We start from the raw sequence: 24,132 nt of genomic DNA on the forward strand, positions 1-24,132 counted from the left end.
AAGCATTCCAGAGAAATGAAACCAATGCATGCTGGCATAAAAGAACAAGGATATAGTTACTGAACAATTACTATATGCAGCGCATTGTAGGGCTATGAGGAAGACACAAGTTGATACAAGGCTCTCCGCCATAACAAATTTGTATTTGTGCTATATATTTTCCTTAGGCCTCTATAGCTCCATCTTCCACCATTCTCTCCCCAACTCTGTGCCTTGGGCTGCTCTTCTGGAACAAATCAATGGGGTCCCTTGCCCCCTAGCTTCCAGTTGATTCTGGCCTATGGTGACCATCAACAGACGATCCAACAAAGGGAAGAGTGGAAAGTCTGGATATTTATTCCCTTCGCTCTCATCCTGTGGGGGTTATCAGAGGCTGGCTACGTCTCTTCACTGAAGGTAAGGCTCCTGTGAGGAAGCTTTCTTCATATATCTGCTTCTTTTTCTGGGTTCAAGGAACTGCTTCCCCTTTTTGAGTCTGTAGCCGAGGAAGGGTAACAGATCTTACTTTTACCAGCCTTGTGATACTGAACTAACTTTTGTAGTTTCCACAGGTCCTATGTACACCTTTTTGGTAGTTCCTTTATCAAGTGCTCTTCTGTTTAGCCTACCTGAGCATGCTACATCTTTCCTGTTGGAACCTGACTGACACAGCAATCTGATGAACTAACAGTTAACAATTTCAGGTACCATATGCTAAGTGTCATATAAATGCTAAAGGCAGTTACATATTTTGCTGAACAAGCTGAGAATGCAGAGAAATCTCCAAAGCTTGGGATCCTAACGGAAACTGTCCAGAAGATGGTAAGATTTACCAAGCTGTAAAAAATTACTATCAAGGAGAGTCAAATAGAAAAGGGGCAAAGACGAAGTGTATTCAAGGGATGGCAGTAAGACAAACCAAGTCCAGCTCAGATCAGACTGCCTGGGGAATCTGCACAGAGACACAAGACCCTTATGACATTAATACTGAGAATACATCTTATGTGAAATTGCTCCCATTCTGAGGAATTTCTCTCCCACTCAAGACAGGAAGGGTAAGATGAGTGAAGATGACATTATTGGGATAACTATGGATGTGCTCCAATTTCAGTAATTTAGTATTATTAGCAACAGCCTGCTTTCTCCATAACTATGGCAACATGCTATGACTGAGAACCTCTGCTGTGTGCACTTACACACTAAGTTGACGTCTGCACTTTAGTGTGCTTAAGAATCAGCTTTGATAAAGGTTTTTCACTTGCTAACTTGCACATTCTTGGGTTCTACATACAAGAAATTTTAATTCAGTAATTCTGTGAAGGGACCTGAACAATCCACATTTTTAAAAAAGGCATGGACTTCATTCGGATACAAACCATATAGGAAGAAACATGCTTGTGGATAGTAACTGGCATAAAGAATTTTCAACCAAAAGAATGCATTAAGACAGTGGTCTTTTAGAAAGATTAATCCGGCCACAGGATACAATACAGACTGGGTATAGAGAGAATAAAGACAAGGAGGGTAGAAAAGGGAGGGCTCTAAAAGTTCACATAGATGGATGTGAGCACCTGGCCTGAGAAGACTAGGAGGAAAGGAAATGAAGAGAAGAGACAAATAGGAACAAAGTGAAGGTTGAGAAGGTATTTCCTTACTGAGTGTTGTGGTGTGGTGGTTTAAAATACATCAAGTTTTTTGTGACACTCTCCCTATTAAAAAATAGTGGATTCTTATTCTTTTCTCCTGTTTTCTGTAAAAAACGACAGTAATGGGAATGATGTGTGGCTTTTGAAGCTGGGTTAGAAAAGGCAATCAGGCTTCCTTCTGGCTCTCTCGGGTTCCATGCCTTTGGAGCTCTGAGCTGCTGTGAAGTGCAGCCACCCTGAGGCCTCCATGTAGTGAGATAAGACGTGATGCCTGAGAAACTCCAGCTGTTCTAGAACTTCCCAAAGTAAGCATCAGACAGGAGAGTAAAGAAGCCTAACTCTAACCACTATTTAAATACAATGTCAAGAGAGGTCTTGAGTCAAAACCAGCCAGCTGAGCAGTTCTTGATTTCCTGATCCATAGAAAGCACATGAAATTATAACTATTGTTGTTTTAAGCCAATAAATAAATTTTGCATGATTTATTGTGTAGCAACAGTATCTAGTTTATTAGATGACTCTGATTTTATCTTTCTATGAAATTTGGAAATTGTCTTTTCACTTTATATAGGACAGTTATAAAAACCTCAGCAGCCTTTTTACCTCGAATGGTCTTGTAGTCATAGCTCATCACAATAAAAATAAATGAATAGTTATCTAGTAATATATTCTCCATTTCAAAACCTAATTATTAAATAATTAGAAGCAAGCTTTTAAGCCAACAGTTCTAGGGGAAAACAACCACATTTCCTTTAATATTTTGCACAAAAGTACTAATGCTGAGAAAAAAAATTGTGTAATTAAAATTAAATTACTCCCCCTTAGGAGCAAATCAAATTTGTCCCCCTTAGGAACAGCAAATCAAATTATGTCTGTCAAATCAATTCACTAGGCAAGTCGGATGACAGCCCTCTGAGGATTGCTTTTCTTTTATCTCTAAGTTGTTGTGTTTTTTTTCAAGCCCTCTATCTAGCTGAGGATGTTTCATATATCCAATCTCAGTCATTCAAATTCAGAACTTAACTCTACGTTTAGACTCCTTTTACACGGCCAAGTTGAGGCTAAATGATAGATCCTAGAGGAAATCACAGCTAGAAAAAGAAAAACATTTCAAAATAGTTGTATATACCCACTCCAGAAGGCTTCACCCTCCTTGATCCCACAACGTATGATAAGTAGAATTCTTAAGGTCTGTGTGCACTCATGGGCCCAACCCTCAGAAGCACAATTCCCCAGTCCTTTGTCTCTCACTCAAGAAGCCTGAGGGAATGCAAATGAGCAAGAGTGGCATGATTGTAGGGATAATCTTGGGTCCCTCACTTCCTTTAAAATACTCCCGGGACAGCTGGGTGGCTCAGTCAGTTAAATCTCCTACTTGGGCTCAGGTCATGATCTTACAGTCTGTGTGGGGCCTGGAGCTGCTGCAGATTCTGTGTCTTCCTCTCTTTTTGTCCCTCCCTCCTTGTCTCTCAAAAATAAACATTAAAAAAAAAAGTTTTTAAAATAAACACTCCCAAGCTCTGGTGAAAGCCAAGGTGTCTCGGGTCGCGGGCTTTAAAGTCCTCTCTCCATTACCTCTCCCATTTGACCATTCCACAATAACATGAGTAAAAATGCTTAGTAATCACTAGGACTAAATATCAGTACTTCAACTCAGATCGTCATACCTCGAAACCACAAATAACCACCTCAGAAAACAAACCATGGTAAACTGCTGATTTAAACAAGTTTGAATTTGTGTTAAGTGATTACTTAAGTTATTCCCCAAATGATCTCTGAGTGTTACAAATCAGAAATATTTAATCCCTCGTCCATGCCACCTTTAGTGGGTTGCAGGCACTCCAGGAGGATAGCTGGAGATGATGAACGGGAGTGCAGGGATCTTTTGTTTAAATTATTTTTTTAGGGGCACTTGGATGGCTCAGTTGGTTAAGCTTCTGACTTAGGCTCAGGTCATGCTCTCGCACAGTTTGTGAGTTCGAGCCCCATGTCGGGCTCTGTGCCGACAGCTTGGAGCCTGGAGCTTGCTTTGGATTCTGTGTCTCCCTCTCTCTCTGCACCACCCCCCACCCGCCTGCTCATGCTCTGTCTCTTTCTCAAAAATAAATAATAAAAAAAATTATTAATAAAAAAATAAATTATTTTTTTAATTGGCCAGTAAAAGAAATTAAGCTTCACAAGTATTTAATATTTAGACTGACAGTGTGGCCTGCACTATGTCAGACAGTCAGGTCACCTACATAGGGTCTACATATATTTGTGAGGTTGTGTGTGTGTGTGTGTGTGTGTGTGTGTGTGTGTGATAAAACAATAATTAAAATCAGACACAGTTAAGACAAGTAGCACTGCAGGGTATGGACTCCAGTGCCTTGTAAGGCCCAGGCTGGTGATAACAAGAGTGAGACACCAGCTGGAGTGGGAGTGAGGGACAGCCATGAAATAGATATTACCCATGCTGTCTAATGACAGCAGCACTACCCAGGTGGAGAGACGTGAACTGGGAGCTGCTAAATCACTAAGGTTGCAAGACAAGGCAGAAACAGGCTTTTTATCGTGAAATCTCCTAATTTTAGAATTTAGTACACATTTAAAAAGTTGTCTGATGCCCACAGTCAGCTTGAGTTTGTGACCTCAAGGTTAAAGAAAGCTAGTGGTTTAGAATATCTGTAACCTCTCCTTTGAAATCCTAGCTCTGTGCACCTGCTGGTGGCCTCAGGCAAGTTACTTGTCAGAGCTTCTGTTTCCTTATCTGTAAAGTGGAATAACAATGGCTAATGTTGGAAGTAAAGTGATAGCATAATAAAAATCAATTATACATATGCATATTCAAATATAAGTTTCTAGAGACAATATACTTTGCTTGTACCAAAAACAGAATCAAAAGTTTAGGAGAAATGGAAACATCAGGCTAGCTGAACACCAAATTGTACCAATAAATACAACAGAAAGTGAACGGATCTTTCGGACATTTGGGTCACAGAAGCATAAAACACATACATATCTTTATTATACTTGGAAGAAAACCAACCAGCATTATCATCAAGGAAATTGTGCATAAGTCCCCAACAAGGCAACCACAGGCAACCAAAACATTCCTCACATGAAAATCACAAGCCTAGCTAGGAGAGGGAAGGAGGCAGCATTGTGGGACCACTCTCAAGGAAGGAGAAACTGGCAGGAAAAATGGGTGAAATCAAAACAGGGTACACAGAATTGGGGAAGTTTGGTCTTGCTGAATTGTACAAAACTAAGATGCATACCGAGAACACCACTACTAATCAGTGGGCTTCCAAATGTTTCTGCCCCACAGTGTGAATGTCCACAACCTAGCTGACAGATTGCTGACATGGTTCCAGCCATTCTTAGCAGAAGAAAAATTTCTTTCAACAGAGTCTTAACTGGAACCTCAAAACATAAAATAAAAGCAGAGTTGTTCTGGGCTGCTTTACACATGAAGGTGGCCCCTACGGGCTCCATCAGTCAATTTGAAAAACAGCCCCTAGAAGGAACCAGAATGTCCTTTTACCTTCAAAACTTCCAACACACAGGAGGGGAGAGCTAGTGAGAGCCCTTCTGCTATATATAAATGTATGGAGTATTTATTCTCAACACGTCTAACAGTAATTAATAACCATTTCCTGTGGTTGAGTGGTTACTATGAGCCATACATTGTGCTAAGAACTATAGGTATGTGATCTTATTTCATCTTTACAGTAGCCCTGTGAGGTATTTTTATCCTCACTCTTCAAAGGAAAACACTGAGGCTTCTAGAGGGTTCATATTTCAGCCAAAAGCATAGTGAATGAGAGTCAAAACCCACTGTATTCCGTTGGCATTATAACCAACTCCACTGATTTAGATGAAGGTGTGAGAAACTGAACTCACGATCACTTTGGAAGCAGTCCCTTGAGTCCTTCCTTTTCTGGATAATTCATGACATTAATAATTATTTTCCACTCCAAATCAACAAACACTTAAGAGAACCCAACATAGTAAAGATATGTGCTAAGTCAGCAGGGCAGGTGTGGGCATCATAGGGGTGGTAGAGGCGAGAAATAAAAAGAATGGAGGAAAGTTTACAGCATAAATAGAAGCTTAACTGTAGGAGAGATAGACACACTCACTAACACAAACAAAAATTCCACAAATATCAATTGAGAATTGTTTGGGGGAAAAAAGTAGCTTATTTGTAATAGCAGCACACTAGGAACAAAACTAACAAAAAGTGTACAAGACTTTTCTATGGAAAACCACAATGTTACCTACTGAAGATTCAACATAAAATAAGACCTGAATAAATGAAATGATGGGGTAATGTTCATGGATGGGAAGATGTCAGTTCTCTGAAAATTAACCTATACGTAATCTATAGTGAAATTCAAATAAAATCTCAACAGTTTTTTTATGGGTCTGACAAATTGATTCTAAAATTTGTAAGAATATATGTATAGGCATAGCCAACTTAGAAAAGAAGAAGGGGAACAGATTGCCCTTCAGGCATCAGGATATAACTTATAGTTTTTTGTTTGCAACTATGATATTGATGCAGAAAAATATAAACAGACAAAAGCAATAAGTAGGAAAACCATAGAGCAGACCCATGTCTACCCAGGAATAAGTCATTTCAATGAGGAAAATATATGCTAGGTAACAAGTAATCTTTGGACCACTGGATACATTTTTCATTTCCACTTAAAACCTATAACAAAATTCTATCTTGACTTCAGACTATGCACAACAATTAACACGTGAACTTTCAAAACAAAATTAAAAATAACTAGAAAAACATAGAATATTTCTATGAGACTGCAAGGAAGTCTGTCTTTCTTAAGTCTTTTCTTAAGACTTAAATGTAAAAGCCAAAAAAAAAAAAATGCTGATAAATTTACCACATTAAAATTTAAAACCTCAGTAGGACAAAAGATAGGACATGATTCTATATGCTTCTCAGTCATGATTTAAAAAAATATAAATGGAAGAAAATATAATCAAGATACATAGCAAAATATTGGTATCTAGAGTGTCCAAGTCAATAATAAAAACTCAAACAATCCATCAGAAAAAAAGGTGCCAACGTTATGTTTTGGCAAATCTCAAAAAAGGAGATACAAATAGCCAATAAACACATTTTAAAAACATTTCAGTTCACTAGGGATTTAGGGGAACACAAATCAAAAGAGCAATACAAAAACATTTCTAATCCATCAGGTAGCCTAAAATAAAAAAATTTGAAATAAGTATTGGTTAGGTGTGGAGAATGGGAAAAAAGTAATCATAAGTTTATGGGACCACTTTTTAATATATTTTTAAAAATCTAAAATATAGATTTTAAACTACACACACACACACACACACACACACTCCCTCTACTTTAGAAAATCCTTTTCTATAAATATTCTTGAGAGATCTTTTTGATACATGCAAAGGAGGATGGGTTCAAGGATGTTAGTCATAGTATTGTTGGCAATGACAGAAATTTTAAAGAAATCCGAATGTCTACTAATATGATACAATTATAGAATATAACATTATGAAGCAGTTACAAGAATGAGCTAAGTCTGTTTGTTATCAACACAGATAGAACTCAAAAACAGAATGCACAGTGAAAAAAGCAAGTTGGGGGATGATATAAATAGCCCTGAGGAAATAGCAGTAGCAGGTCACTGTGAGAAACAGGAAGCAGTCTGGCATTTAGAATGTAAAAGTAGATACATAAAATTGGAAAATTAGCTGGGGCCAGATAGTTGAATATATTATTTACTGTCATATTTATAAAACACTAGATTTAGTGTGGGCTTTCCTCCTCCATTTGCAACTGAGTTATTGGTTTCAGCACCACTGAGTTACTGGTTTCAGCTTTACTATTTGTAATAAATCGTCAGTACACAAATCTAGTGCAGAGGTTCATCCCATGAACTATGAAATTCTGCAACCTTTAAAAAATACTTTGCTTAGGTTTCCACCTTGGACTCGGCGATCCAGCAAAATCTTGGCTACACTATATGTTCTCTTGGTGGTGGAAAAATCTTAGGCTTCCCATTCTTGCTCATCTTGATTCCTTCCCCCTCACTAATCTGTTATTTCACCAGATTGCATTTAGCAACATACAATAAGAAATAAACCCTAGATAGAATTGACCAATTTGCAAACAAATGAAAAGAAGGTGTCTAGTAACTTAGATCTTACCAGGTTCAAAAAAAATCAGCTGCTTCTCTACCTACAAAGAGCAGAAGACAAGGCTATTGTCACTCAAAGGACTCCCATTAACACCCTCCCCAGCTATCCAAAAAAAGGGGACACACGCCTGAGGCAAAACCTAAATTAAGGATGCTGCCTATTGTTTTATATGGCTTCAAAGCAACTACTATCAAAATATCTGTACCTAGAAAAGAACTTTGAGTGTAGTTATCAGCACATGGAACTAACTGGAAGCAAAAAGAGCAGATGCTTACCAAACTTTTGAGGAAAGTTTTACCAAAGCAACCATAAGCCTAGCCAGAAAAAGCTTGTTTGTTCATTTGTTTGTTTGTTTTCAAATTAAGAATAGCTCCCAGGAGGAGCCAAGATGGCAGAACAGCATGGAAGTTTTGTGCGTGTCTTACGTCCATGAAATACAGGCAGACCAACACTAAACCATCCTACACACCTAGAAAACTGATCTGAGGATTAACACAACGATCTGCACAACCTGAACCACAGAATTCAGCAGGTACGTGGCACGGAGAGCTGAACTTGGGGAGAGAGAAGCTGGTGGCAGGCAAGGAGCCTCCATTGCAAGCGGAGAGAGGACGGAGACAAGGGCAGGGGAGAATATGGGAAAAGCACCCCTCCCCAAAAGCAGCTGGAGAAAAAGTGGAAAATTGGAAACAGCCGCAGGGACTAAACTAAAAAGGGAGAAAGGAGAAAGGAGAGAGTTTAAATTCCATTAAGACTGTAAACAAGGGGAGCGCAAAGGCTGCAACTCCGCAGCTCGATACCTGGTGGTGCTCTGGTGGGAAGGGCAAATCCCCAGGAACAGAATGCGATCCAGGAGGTTCTTGGGCCACATGGGGAAAAGAGGTTCCACTGTTGAAAGGACTTTTGGTAGAGACTGTTGAAGCCACCTGGTCCCAGCAGACCCCAGAAAATGGCCACATTCGCTGGTGCTGGAACAAGGTCGTTAAGGGTGAAGCCTGATGCCAGATGTGTGTTGTGATTTTCCATAATCCCTGAAACGCTGCTGCTACACTGTCTCATGAACTTTTTCTGGGGTGGGCTGGCACCTGGCCGCAGTCTCCGGGCACCGGCAGCAGCAGGGTCCTGTGAACTTACCTGGGTGCGGCCGGCATTCAGCCATTGCTCAGTGAGACCCTCCACAGAGGGGCGGAACGGGTCAAAGCCGCAGTCCTTCACACGTAAGGGGCCAGGGAAAACAGCCGCATCTGAGACAAAACTTGGGAGAGAGGTACTGCCTGCGGCCTGGTCACGGAGAGTGAAAAAGCGGGGAGAGGACAAGAGCTGAAGACAAAGGACGGGTGCGCCATCCAGGAGAACAGACTGGGTAGCTGAGGGGCGCCATTTTCACCACTCCCACGCATGCGTATACGCACCTACGGCCCCGCAACCATCCACCCCAGTAGGCTAGCAGCGCCATCTAGTGGAGAGCGGAGCTGTTACACTGAGTCCCGCCCAACTGGGCCAACTTCACTCTCCAAGAGCACAAGTCTCACCGCCGGCTTAGTTTACGGACTATAAAGCGCTACATAGACTGACTTCTAGGAAAAAAACGAAGGAATCTCAGCCCTACTTCAATCTGTTAGTACGTTTATCTATTCAATTTTCTTTTTTTTTTCTTTTTCTCTTTTCACTTCTCTTTTTCTTGAATACAGAAAAAATTCATTTTTATTTTCAATTTTTATTAAAAATATTCTTAATTTTTATTACTATATTTTTTAGTTTTGTGTACATTTTTTCAAATTCCATTTTACTTCCATCGTTTTATTTTAGTCTACTTCAGTGTATTCACCTTTTCAAATTTTCAATTTCCTTTTTTTCTTTCTTTTTCTTTTTTCTCTTTTTTGTTTTTCTTTTTCTTTAATGTAGAAAGAGAAAAACTTCATTTTTACTTTCAATCTGTATTAAAAATATTTTTCTTTAATTTTCCTTACTATATTCTTTGCTTTTATGTCAATTTTTTCAAATTCCATTTTACATCCATCATTTTATTTTAGTCTACTACAGTGTATTCACTTTTTCAAATTTTCAAACAATTTCCTTTTTTTCTTTCTTTTTCTTTTTTCTCTTTTTTGTTTTTCTTTTTCTTTAATGTAGAAAGAGAAAAACTTCATTTTTACTTTCAATCTCTATTAAAAATATTTTTCTTTAATTTTCCTTACTATATTCTTTGCTTTTATGTCAATTTTTTCAAATTCCATTTTACGTCCATCATTTTATTTTAGTCTACTACAGTGTATTCACTTTTTCAAATTTTCAAACAATTTCTATTTTTTTTTATCTTTTTCATTTCCTTTTTTTCTTAAATACAGAAAAAGAAAAAATTCATACTTATTTTTAATTTTTATTAAAATATTTTTCTTTAATTTTTTCTACTATATTTTTTACTTTTGTGTGTATTTTTTAAAATTCTATTTTTCCCCATCATCTCATTTTAGTCTACTTCAGTGTATTCATTTTTTCAAATTCTCAAATGATTTCCTTTTCTTTTTTATTCCCCCCCCTTTTTTCTCTAATCTGTCAAACCACTTTCAACACCCAGACCAAAACACACCTAGGATCTAGCATCATCTATTCAATTTTTGTGTGTGTGTGTGTGTGTGTAATTTTTAATTTTAATTTTTTTAATTTCAATTTTTCTATCTCATTAATTCCTCTTCTCCCTTCAAAATGGCAAAATGAAGGAATTCACCCCAAAAGAAAGGGCACGAAGAAACGACAGCCAGGGATTTAACCAACATAGATACAAACAAGATGTCTGAACCAGAATTTAGAATCACAATAATAAGAATACTAGCTGCAGTCGAAAATAGATTAGAATCCCTTTCTGCAGTAAAAAATAGCCACCATGAAATAAAAAATGCTATAACTGAGCTGCAATCACGGATGGATGCAGTGGCGGCAAGGATGGATGAGGCGGAACAAAGAATTAGCAATACAGAGGACAAACTTATAGAGAATAATGAAGCAGAAAAAAAGAGGGAGATTAAGGCAAAAGAGCACAATTTAAGAATTAGAGAAATCAGTGACTCATTAAAAAGGAACAACATCAGAATCATAGGGGTCCTAGAAGAGGAAGAGAGAGAAACAGGGGTAGAAGGATTATGAGCAAATCATAGCAGAAAACTTTCCTAACCTGGGGAAAGACACAGACATCAAAATCCAGGAAGCACAGAGGACCCCCATTAGATTCAACAAAAACTGACCATCAACAAGGCATATCATAGTCAAAGTCACAAAATACTCAGGCAAGGAGAGAATAATGAAAGCAGCAAGGGAAAAAAATTTCCTAACCTACAAGGGAAGACAGATCAGGTTTATAGCAGACCTATCCACAGAAACTTGGCAGGCCAGACAGGAGTGGCAGGATATATTCAGTGTGCTGAACCAGAAAAATATACAGCCAAGAATTCTTTCTCCAGCAAGGCTGTCATTCAAAATAGAAGTAGATATAAAAAGTTTCCCAGATAAACAAAAATTAAAGGAGTTTGTGACCACTAAACCAGCCCTGCAAGAAATTTTAAGGGGGACTTTCTGAGGGGAGAAAAGATGAATATATATATATCTCAAAAGCAACAAACATTAGAAAGGACAAGAGAACACCACGAGAAACTCCAACTCTATAAGGAACATAATGGCAATAAATTCATATCTTTCAGTACTCACTCTAAATGTCAGTGGACTCAATCCTCCAATAAAAAGACATAGGGTAACAGAATGGATAAGAAAACAAGACCCATTTATATGCTGTTTACAAGAGACCCACTTTAGACCTAAAGACACCTTCGGATTGAAAATAAGGGGATGGAGAAACAACTATAATGCTAATGGTCAACAAAAGAAAGGCGGAGTAGCCACACTTATATCAGACAATCTAGACTTTAAAATAAAGACTATATCAAGAGATGCAGAAGGGCATTATATCATAATTAAGGAGTCTATCCACCAAGAAGACCTAACAATTGTAAACATTTATGCGCCAAATGTGCGAGCACCCAAATATATACATCAATTAATCACAAACATAAAGAAACTCATCGATAGTAACACCATAATAGTAGGAGACTTCAACATCCCACTCACAGCCATGGACAGATCATCTAATCAAAAAATCAACAAGGAAACAATGGCTTTGAATGACACACTGGACCAGATGGACTTAACAGATATATTCAGAACATTTCATCCTAAAGCAGCAGAATATACATTCTTCTCCAGTGCACATGGAATGTTCTCCAGAATAGAACATATACTGGGACACAAATCAGCCCTAAGTAAGTACAAAAAGATTGAGATCATACCATGCATATTTTCAGACCACAACACTATGAAACTCGAAATCAACCACAAGAAAAAGTTTGGAAAGGTAACAAATACTTGGAGACTGAAGAACATCCTACTAAAGAATGAATGGGCTAACCAAGCAGTTAAAGAGGAAATTAAAAGTATATGGAAGTCAATGAAAATAATAACACCACAACCCAAAACCTCTGGCAAACAGCAAAGGCGGTCATAAGAGGAAAGTATATAGCAATCCAGACCTTCCTAAAGAAGGAAGAAAGATCTCAGATACACAACCCAACCTTACACCTTAAGGAGCTGGGAAAAGAACAACAAATAAAACCCAAAACCAGCAGAAGACAGGAAATGATAAAGATTAGAGCAGCAATTAATGCTATCGAAACCAAAAAAAAAAAAAAAAAACAGTAGAACAGATAGATGAAACCAGAAGCTGGTTTTGCAAAGAATTAACAAAATTGATAAACTACTAGCCAGTTTGATCAGAAAGAAAAAGGAAAGGACCCAAATAAATAAAATCAAGAATGAAGAGGAGAGATCACAACCAACAGAGCAGAAATAAAAACAATAATAAGAGAATATTACGAGCAACTGTATGACAATAAAATGGGCAATCTGGAAGAAATGAACAAATTCTTAGAAACATATACACTACCAAAACTGAAACAGGAGGAAATAGAAAATTTGAACAGACCCATAACCAGTAAGGAAATAGAATTAGTAATCAAAAATCTGCCAAAAAACAAGAGTCTAGGGCCAGATGGCTTCCCAGGGAAATTCTACCAAACATTTAAGGAAGAGTTAACACCTATTCTCTTGAAGCTGTTCCAAAAAATAGAAATGGAAGGACAACTTCCAAACTCTTTCTATGAAGCCAGCATTACCTTGATTCCAAAACCAGACAGAGACCCCACTAAAAAGGAGAACTACAGACCAATTTCCCTGATGAACATGGATGTAAAAATCCTCAACAAGATATTAGCCAACTGGATCCAACAATACATTTAAAAAATTATTCACACGACCAAGCGGGATTTATGCCTAGGATGCAGGGCTGGTTCAATATCTGCAAAAAAATTAATGTGATTCATCACATCAATAAAGGAAAGGACAAGAACCATATGATCCTCTCAAAAGATGCAGAGAAAGCATTTGACAAAATACAGCATCCTTTCTTGATAAAAACCCTCAAGAAACTAGGGATAGAGGAGCATACCTCGAGATCATAAAAGCCATATATGAACAACCCAGCGCTACTATCATCCTCAGTGGGGAAAAACTGACAGCTTTCCCCCTAAGGTCAGAAACAAGACAGGGATGTCCACTCTCACCACTGTTATTCAACATAGTATTGGAAGTCTTAGCCTCTGCAATCAGACAACACAAAGAAATAAAAGGCATCCAAATTGGCCAGGAGGAGGTCAAACTTTCACTCTTCGCAGATGACATGATATTCTATATGGAAAACCCAAAAGGTTCTACCAAAAAACTGCTAGAATTGATCCATGAATTCAGCAAAGTTGCAGGATATAAAATCAATGCACAGAAATCGGTTGCATTCCTATACACCAACAATGAAGCGACAGAAAGATAAATCAAGGAATCGATGCCATTTGCAGTTGCACAAAAAAAACATAAAATACCTAGGAATAAATCTAACCAAAGAGGTGACAAATCTATATGCTGAAAACTATAGAAAGCTTATGAAAGAAATTGAAGAAGATGCAAAAAAATGGAAAAAGATTCCATGCTCCTGGATAGGAAGAACAAATATTGTTAAAATGTCGATACTACCCAAAGCAATCTACATATACAATGCAATCCCTATCAAAGTAACACCAACATTCTTCACAGAGTTAGAACAAATAATCCTAAAATTTGTATGGAAACAGACAAGACCCTGAATAGCCAACGCGATTTTGAAAAAGAAAACCAAACAGGAGGATCACAATCCCATACTTTAAGCTATACTACAAAGCTGTAATCATCAAGACAGTATGGTACTGGCGCAAGAACAGACACTCAGATCAATGGAACAGAATAGAGAACCCAGGAATGGACCCATAAACGTTTGGCCAACTAATCTTTGACAAAGCAGGAAAGAATATCCAGTTGAATAAAGACAGTCTCTTCAGCAATTGGTGCTGGGAAAACTGGACCACTTTCGTACACCATACACAAAAGTAAACTCAAAATGGATGAAAGACCTAAATGTAAGACAGGAAGCCGTCAAAATCCTCAAGGAGAAAGCAGGCAGAAACCTCTTTGACCTTGGCCGCGGCAACTTCTTACTCAACACATCTCTGGAGGCAAGGGAAACAAAAGCAAAAATGAACTATTGGGACCTCATCAAAATAAAAAGCTTCTGCACAGCGAAGGAAATAATCAGCAAAACTAAAAGGCAACTGACAGAATGGGGGAAGATATTTGCAAACAACATATCAGATAAAGGGTTAGTATCCAAAATCTAGAAAGAACTTCTCAAACTCAACACCCAAAAAACAAATAATCCAGTGAAGAAATGGGCAAAAGACATGAATAGACACTTCTGCAAAGAAGACATCCAAATGGCCAACTGACACATGAAAAATGCTCAACATCACTCATCATCAGAGAACTACAAATCAAAACCACAACAAGATACCACCTGACACCTGTCAGAATGGCTAACATGAACAACTCAGGCAACAACAGATGTTGGCGAGGATGCGGAGAAAGAGAATCTCTTTTGCATTGTTGGTGGGAATGCAAGCTGGTGCAGCCACTCTGGAAAACAGTATGGAGTTTCCTCAAAAAACTAAAAACAGAACTACCCTACAACCCAGCAATGGCACTTCTAGGCATTTATCCACAGGATACAGGTGTACTGTTTGAAGGGACACATACACCCCCATGTTTATAGCAGCACTATCAACAATAGCCAAAGTATGGAAAGAGCCCAAATGTCCATAGATGGATGAATGGATAAAGAAGATGTGGTGTATACACACACACACACACACACACACACACACAATGGAGTATTACTCAGCAATCAAAAAGAATGAAATCTTGCCATTTGCAACTACGTGGATGGAATTGGAGGATGTTATGCTAAGTGAAATTAGTCAGTCAGAGAAAGACAAAAATCATATGACTTCACTCATATGAGGACTTTAAGAGACAAAACAAATGAACATAAGGGAAGGGAAACAAAAATAATATAAAAACAGAGAGGGGGACAAAACAGAAGAGACTCATAAATATGGAGACAAACTGAGGTTTACTGGAGGGGTTGTGGGAGGGGGATGGGGTAAATGGGTAAGGGGCACTAAGGAATCTACTCCTGAAATCATTGTTGCACTATATGCTAACTAATTTGGATGTAAATTTAAAAAAGAAAAAAAGAAGAAAAAAAAAGAATAGCACCCAAGGAGGGCACAGTCTCAATACATCACTGTCATGTAGCCACACTGCTTAATGGACAAGAAGAATTTTTCAGAAGCCAGCAGCTTCAGAAGAGAATAGAGAACCAGGAGTTGAAAATGGGCTAACCCAGGAAAGGATTTGTTATATGCTATGATTCAGTGACTACCATATACACTGCCAAAGTTCCCTTTTCTGAATAGGAGCCTTTATTTCACTTCTCCTGGTCTTGTTCTTCCACTCTTTATTGGTGGCAGGGAGGGAAGACAACTTGATGTTTAGTCTGTAAGTGGCTGAAGAGTCTAATCTGGACTTAATGGAGAGAACTGTACATCAAGTAGAGATTCTTGACTTTTGATCTAGACGGTGGGACCCTGGTTGTTTTCCTTGGGGAGCGAGTGAGTACATTCTATGTGTAGGAAGAAAAGTGCATGCCAACATTTGAATGGCCAGAGAGGCAAACTGTGGCAGAAGCTGCTAGTTAGTTCTCCAATGTTCCATAGGAATAAAACTGTAGCCAGGCACCTGGCTGACCAGCTGGATTATATTTCCCAGCCTGCCTTGCAATTACAACATGCCTAACGAAATTCTTAACAATGCTATGTGAACAGAAATGGTAGATGCCACTATCCAGATCTGGGACTTCAGACCTTCAGACCTTCATATTCTCTTCCCTTCACATGCCAGTTGGAAGCCATATGTGGTGACAACCCTGCTTCGACCATACGAATGATGACAGTGTCCCAGGAGATGGCAGAACAACAACTTGGAAGGAACCATGGTCCCTAAACAACCTCAAGGAGAAAAGCTGCCCAGTCAATCTGGACTGTTCACATTGACACCATTCCCTAGGAGAAAAAATACACTTCTTTGTCCTATATGCCACTTAAATGTTAGGTTTTTTTTAAATTTGTTTGTTTGTTTTTTTACAATGGTAAGACCATTGCTAGTATATGGCTGAAATTGGAAATCCATGTCTTCCTATACCCTGGACCTGTGAGGAAGTCTTGGGGGAAACTTCTGCACACCTGTGTATACATGTCCACACGCACACATAAAAAATAGCTGGTTAAAGAAAAAATTTGAAGAGTTGTGGTATAATGAAAATATATATTTAGTCTTTGTCCCTAATTCCTGGCACGGAGCTTCTAAAACCTTCAGAATTTCCTGAGTGCTAGTAACATCTTTTGTTGTTCTTAATGAACAGCTTCTGACCATACCTGAATCTAAGCTAATAAAGTGATTCTGGGCAGGGCCCAAAATAGCGTCAGGATGGGGATTTGTTGGCAGAGAGATCAAAATGATATTAGAAGGTGGGAACTTCCAACACCACTCCTTGATCTCCAGGAAGGAGGTTAAAGACAGGGTTAGAAAAATTCTTCAACAATTAACTTTGGGGAGCTTTTGAGTTGGTGAACATGTTGAAGTGCTGGGTGGGGGGTGATGCACCCAGATAGAACATGGAAGTTCTACATTCACAACCCCACACCATGCCCTACACATCTCTTCCATTTGGCTGTTCCTGAGTTGTACCCTTATAATAATCCCCTACATGTATGTAAAGCATTTTCCTGAGTTGGCATCAAAACTGACAAGGGTGTTGTGGGAACGCCAGAATTTGTAGGTGATCGGACAGAAGTACAGGTGGCCCTTGGACCTTGTGTCTGACCTCTGAAGTGCAGGCAGTCTCATGGGACTGAGCACTTAACCTCTAGGGTCCATACTAACTTGGATATTTAGCATCAGAGTTGAATTCAATTATCAGATATCTCGTTGGTATTGAGGTTTGGAGAACTGGTATGGAAAATCTGCACACGTTTGGTGTCAGAAATGATACCAGAAAAAAAAAAGACACCACAAGAGCTCAAGCCTACATAGGACATGGAATAATCAGGGCTGACCCTAACAGTTTGCTTTACATAAACACCTTAAGCTTTGCCTCTGCACCCTCTGAACTCTGGCAGCTCAGCCATGGGGGCATCAACCTCAGCACAACTGTTCTGCTTATAGAGGTCAAGATCCTCTAGACTATTACAATGCCAACCTAAGAAAGATGTTAAATTAGACTTTTCCAGCCTCAAATGTATGGTTGAGAACAGTAAATGCAAGTGACTGCATATTCTACAGAGAGATACCAGACTGTCCTATAGAACTTCCTAACAGGTGTCCCCAACCAGTATTGTGATGCTTGGCCCATCACCTGAGGCTGTATGAGAGAAGGTGGAGATAGATCAGGTATCCAGAGAGTTGCTGGAGAGTTATGTATTTCCCGCCCCTTGCCCACTACTGGCCCCACCATAAGCCACAATGGGAAGAATTTCAGGAGTCTGAGACATCACTTTGGGTTTCTGAGGCTGAATCAGGCCCAAGCAGATATGTGTTAAACTGAATAAAAAACTGAAATTTTTATTTTATATTGGACTGTTTTTTTTTATTAAAAATTTTTTTCCAGCTTTACCGAGATGTAATTGTGGTCTGGCTTTTTAATACCAGAAAGCAACACTATCTGTTAATATTTTAAAGTGACCAGGAGAGCTTTGAGGTCTGCCTGAGTTATTATTCAAGGGAGAAGAGAGAGATTCACAGTATATTTGAAAGGCAATAGAGAGAAAAAAATCAAGAAGCTTTTTCTGCTTGTGGCTGCCAAACGCATGTCATTCAATACATAGTTTGAGTGGCTTTGAGTGGGAATGCCTGCCTGGCTATCATGCTTCCACCAATAGCCAAGAATCATGCAGAACGGCTGCCATAGCACCCATTTTCAACAGCAACATCAGGTGACACAACAGCAACAACGAAAAAATTGATTTTTCTAGTTTTTCTCTTGTCAGGGATGGAGCAATTAGACCAAGCCCTTAAACTGAGAAAGCATCAGAGGTCCTGGACTACTGTGGGGAGAGGAAAGCCTGAAGAGGGGAGAAAGACACTCCAGCACAACAGATGTCCCCAAACAGTCAACCTGAATATTCAAAGAGAGGCTTTATGAAGCTGTCTTCTGGCCTTGAACTGCCTAAATCCATACTTCTTTTATATAATACATAAATTTACATCTTATTTGACTTTGTATCCTCTGATATAGTATCTGTAATATGTTAAAAGCCTATTTAAATAAGTAAGAAAAGATAAACAAGTTCAGAGACAAAATAGGCAAAGGAAAGTAGGTGATTCACACAAGAAATACAAATGGTCAGTAGAGTATCTAAAAATATACTTTAATAGTAACTTAAGAAATGTACATTTAAAAGCTGAAAGACTACTGTTTCTTACTTATCAGGTTGGCAAAAATCTTAAATATGAATTGTATCCAGTTGGAAAGGGTCTGGAGAAATTTACTCTCACTCAATATTGATGGGACTATAACTTAGAAAAAACTTTTTGGAGGACCATTTGGAAATAGCTATGAAAAATTTTAAATGCATTTCTATATGACCATGCACACATGTACACACATGGGTGTGTGTGTGTGTTTAACATACAGAATATGGCCTAGATAGATATATAACAAGCTTTATAGTATTTCTATTTCTCAGGAGAGAAGGGCAGTGGAATGGAAGTAGGGTATTAATGGACGTTTACTTTTTTTAAAAATTTTTTTCATGTTTATTTATTTTTGAGAGAGAGAGACAGAGTGGGAGCCGGGGAGGGGCAGAGAGAGAGGGAGACACAGAATCTGAAGCAGGCTCCAGGCTCTGAGCTGTCAGCACAGAGTGCGACGCGGGGCTCGAACCCACGAACTGTGAGATCATGACCTGAGCCGAAGTTGGATGCTTAACCGACTGAGCCACCCAGGCACCCCAATGGACATTTACTTTTTTTTTTTTTCAATATATGAAATTTATTGTCAAATTGGTTTCCATACAACACCCAGTGCTCATCCCAAAAGGTGCCCTCCTCAATACCCATCACCCACCCTCCCCTCCCTCCCATCCCCTGGACGTTTACTTTGTACACCAGGACTTAACATTTTGATGACCACATGTTATTTTTGTAATTAAAATTTTTATATGAAAAATCAGTCACCTTGGCTTTTCAAAGATTAAATATACAAAGTATTTTAAGTGATTTATTTCCCTTAAAGATATATGTATTAGGTTTTGAGCATGCATAGTCTACTGAAATTTGTGTAAATTTGGGCAAACTGAACCCTACCTTGTAATAGGTAGGTGGTTTAGTATTTTACACCCCAGTGAAGAGGGCTTCCTTATTTAGTAACAATGTAGATATAGGGTGATGTTTTATTTTTGCTGGGCAGTATGGAACAAGCTTGTTTTAAGTAATTAAAGATTTTAAAAGATCTTAGAAAAAGTATTTTGAAATAAAATTTAGAGAGATTTGCATTTTTTAATAAAAATAACGAATTCTATTATTAGTTTATATCTCTTCTTTTTTGGCAGAGACTGTCTCCAATTTTTAGGCATGTCTGCCAAGGAAATGACCTTCTGCCAACCCATACTGGGTACTTGCCTGTCTGAAGACCAGAATTCACTCAGAATAACAGTACATCTTCCAAGAAATCTTTTTTTTTTAACCTCAAAATTTTATACAAAAGTAGGTCATTTAAAATATAAAAAGACATTCTTACTTGGTCCTCAAAAGATAGAGCCTGGGCAACATCTCTTGGAAATCCATCGATAACAATGCCCTCTTCATCAGGTATTTGCATCAATTTCTGTTTTATTTCTGTAATTGTTGTTTCCTTTTATAAATAAAAAAATATAAAAACCCACAGTTAGTTAAACTTACACTCACAACTGGTATAAAAATCTTCACAGAATAGAAACAAATTACACAACAATACCTGTGGGGCCAATTCTCCAGTTGTAATTATTTTGGCAATAAGACTCCATTTCCTGTTGCTGCTGGTACTGTGGATCTTCTTTCTCAGTAATTCTCCCACCGAAATGTATTGGAATCCATAACGTTCTGCGATTTTCAAACTCTGAGTACCCTTTCCACTTCCTGGACCACCTACCATTTAAAACAGGCAACATTGTGACCTTCTGATACAATAAGAAACTCCTTTTTGTACAACTAACTCCACCTTGAGATGCAGAATCTAGATCATAGTAGCAGGGTGGGCAACTTTACACCTGTGCCATTCTCAGCGTTAACCTCTAAACGCAGAGCAAGTATAGACTTAGCCAAGGAAAGCACAGAATTATGATCAACTTTATTAGATGAAAAAGACACCTTTTCCTTCACCTATTTTAGTAAATAACTAATTTAGAAAATTGGACAATGCATTTAAAAGAAATCATTTCTTGGCCTTCTATGTAAAAATCTCATCTTTTTTCCCTCTCTAATCAAAGAAAAACTAAGAGATACAAGAGACAATGATCAAAATAACAGAAATGTGTTCGGTGCCAACAAGGAGCAACATTTAGTGAAATGTAACAATTATTTTTCAAACCAAAGGCACATCAATATTGACACAACTTATTTAAAAATTTTTTTAACTCTGTTCCTGTGTCTCCTTGCTTCATCTCCTTTAAATTCCAAAGAAGTTTTATGCGATGAATATGCAGAGTGGATGGAATAAGTCCTTAGAACAACTTCATAGAGCTCATGATAATTTTGATTGCGTGATACATTAGTATGAGATAATTAACATTTTGCAACCTTACTCAATACTAATCATTGGTAATCATCATTTATTTTTTAGAAGCTTAAGTACTAAAATAATTATAAAATATATACCTCAGATTTTATTTCCAATCACATTAGATTATTTTAATTTATATTTCCAAACAACCTAGACTGACTGGAATCTAAAGTCTGAACAAATTTCTAAATAAAGCACATAGCAATCAGCACAGTCTGATTTTGATTTATTACCTCTTGATGATTATCAAAATGAAATATTTTCAAGCACTTAAGCATAAGTTATTGATGGTAGACAAAATGCTTTTAAAGGTCAACGTCTAATAAGTAATGAACTGTTTCGGTAATATTCACTGAAAATAATTATAATTTATTAAGCAATATTGAAAATAAAAATTCAATAGAAAAGTGAGTTGATATTCTCCCTACTAATTCAATGTCAAGTTTTGGCAGGGATTAGAAGTCATTTAATACATAATTACTTAGTGATTAATTTGTGCAAATAATGTAAGTAAAAAAGGACAGGTGTTTTGTTTTTTATAAGAGGGGTTCCGAGGGGGTAGACTTGCCTGTCCAGGGCTTATTTCCTCTTTAAAAATTTTAAAGTGCAGGGGCGCCTGAGTGGCTCAGTCGGTTAAGCATCCGACTTTAGCCCAGGTCATGATCTCGCAGTTTGTGAGTTTGAGCACCGCGTCGGGCTCTGTGCTAATAGCTCAGAGCCTGGAACTTGCTTCAGATTCTGTGTCTCCCTCTCTATTTGCTCCTCCTCTGCTCACACTCTGTCTGTCTGTCTCTCTCTAAAAAAATAAACATTAAAAAATTTTTTTTAAATGCAGAATTCTAAGATCAACTAATGAGAATCATTTCTTTTTTTTTTTTTTTTTTTTTTAACGTTTATTTATTTTTCAGACAGAGAGAGACACAGCATGAACGGGGGAGGGGCAGAGAGAGAGGGAAACACAGAATCGGAAGCAGGCTCCAGGCTCTGAGCCATCAGCCCAGAGCCCGACGCGGGGCACGAACCCGCGGACTGCGAGATCGTGACCTGAGCCGAAGTCGGACGCTTAACCGACTGAGCCACCCAGGCGCCCCGAGAATCATTTCTTAACACCCATACCAACTAATGTACGGCTTTCACTTTTTTATTGCTTTATGAACCTTAGGATAGGAATTTGTTTACATTTTTAACCACTCCCTTGCTAAGAAACTCTAAATCTTATCCTGTTAGATTTAATATTATGAAGTACTCCTAAATTAAATTCATTACTTTGCAAAATTTTGTTTCTAAATAGCTGTTTTTGGCCTATTAACCTATGTGCAAATCATGGATTGGCTTGAAGTAAAAATTATATGAACAACTCTATCAAATTTAAGCTAATTTGATCCCTGAAGCATGAATGTTACCGTTCATAAACTATATTTCCACGCTTTATCTCACAAACCATCAAACTAAGAGATTAAAAATCCCACTGAATTAAAAAAAAATCAAATATGCTAAGAAAGTTATGGCACCTTCAAGAAAAAAAGTTTGTCAACTCATGGAAGCAAATAGCAGACAGCACAAACACATGATTAGCACAACTGAGAGAGAATAGCTTTAATTTATTATGAGTTTGATTAATGAAGTTATCTAACAAATTAATTTTACTTTCTTCTCTCTGAAACCAGAGTGAGCTTAATCTTTTTCTATTTATTTATCTCTAATACTTATAAATATTAGAATCCATCTAACTCTTAGATTTAATAATTATGTTAACATAAGAGAGATTCATATCTGTGCTGAGAAGGCTAACTGTAAAAAAAAGTCTGCATCACCAGAAGGGAAATTTTCTTTATTTGAATGTAATACCATGTGGGTATCTGTACCTCTTCCACTCCTTTTTTAGGCTAGTACTAATAAAAATTTGTTAAGATTCAGGTACAATTATTTTATAATTTCTCAAAAGTCATAAAATTGCCCCAATTTTCTCAGATGGATTTGGCTTTTCCTTTCTTGTAATATCTCAGTGTTCTAAAAGTTATTTACACTCATTGGTTCTGCATCATTCTTGGAATACATAAAACTTTATAGTGTATAAGTGTAAAACCAGAATCACGCTTGTGGGAAGCAAGTTGATTTTACTGAGTAAAAAAGATCTGTGGAGTTCTTCAAAGCGGAGGAGGTTTGAAGCATTTATATCTTCTTCAAAGATCTTAGTTTACTGAAATATTTTAGTCATTTTCATATAAGATTCGCAATACAGAAAAAATTCACATATGTGTTGTTTTACTCGAGAGCATTTTGGTATTACACCTTTTTCATGTACAATCAAGCCTCCATTTGTTTGTCCAATTAATAATCATCAATATTTTAGTAACAGCAAAAAGACAAATAAAATTGAAAGAATATTTCATTATCAAATTGTGAAATAATTTCCGATTATTCTTCACCTGTAGCATAAAGCATTTCTTCATCTTCTGGGTAAAGACCTCAAGCTTTTTTTTTTTTTAATGTGTTTATTTATTTTTAAGAGACAGAGAGAGTGCAAAAGCAGGGGAGGGGCAGAAAGAGAGAGGGAGACACAGAATCAGAGCAGGCCCCGGGCTCTGAGCTGTCAGCACAGAGCCTGACGTGGGGCACAAACACATGAACCGTGAGATCATGACCTGAGCCAAAGCTGGACGCTCAACCGATTGAACCACCCAGGCACCCCGGACATCAAACTTTTAAGCACACAATGCACAAAATTCCATTTTCAAGAATAGAAAGAGATTTATGGCAAACGGTGGCTACCATACGCTATAAGAATAATGACTTTAAAAAACCCAGTTTCTATACTGTCTTTCTACAGGGGTGCCTGGGTGGCTCAGTTGGTGAAGTATCCAACTTCGGCTTGGGTCATGATCTCATGGTCCATGAGTTCGAGCCCCATGTCGAGCTCTGTGCTGTCAGTTCAGAGCCTGGAGCTTGCGTTGGATTCTGTGTCTCCTTCTCTCTCTGCCCCTCCCC

At 38.0% G+C, this 24,132-nt stretch overlaps 1 protein-coding gene across 2 annotated transcripts in view; it reads right to left on the reverse strand.

The window, feature by feature from the left end:
- Nucleotides 1–24,132, reverse strand: part of AK5 (adenylate kinase 5) — a 259,760-nt gene that overhangs the window by 223,528 nt on the left and 12,100 nt on the right. For both annotated transcript variants that reach the window (XM_078451771.1, XM_078451770.1), the window contains exons 4-5: nucleotides 20,341–20,510; nucleotides 20,125–20,238 (exon numbers count right to left, since the gene is read on the reverse strand). In XM_078451771.1, the coding sequence (XP_078307897.1) occupies nucleotides 20,125–20,238; nucleotides 20,341–20,510 (284 nt within the window). The remainder of the gene's footprint in view (nucleotides 1–20,124; nucleotides 20,239–20,340; nucleotides 20,511–24,132) is intronic.

This window comes from Panthera onca, chromosome C1, assembly GCF_046562875.1.
Source record: "Panthera onca isolate mPanOnc1 chromosome C1, mPanOnc1 haplotype 2, whole genome shotgun sequence".
Taxonomy (NCBI): Eukaryota; Metazoa; Chordata; class Mammalia; order Carnivora; family Felidae; genus Panthera; species Panthera onca.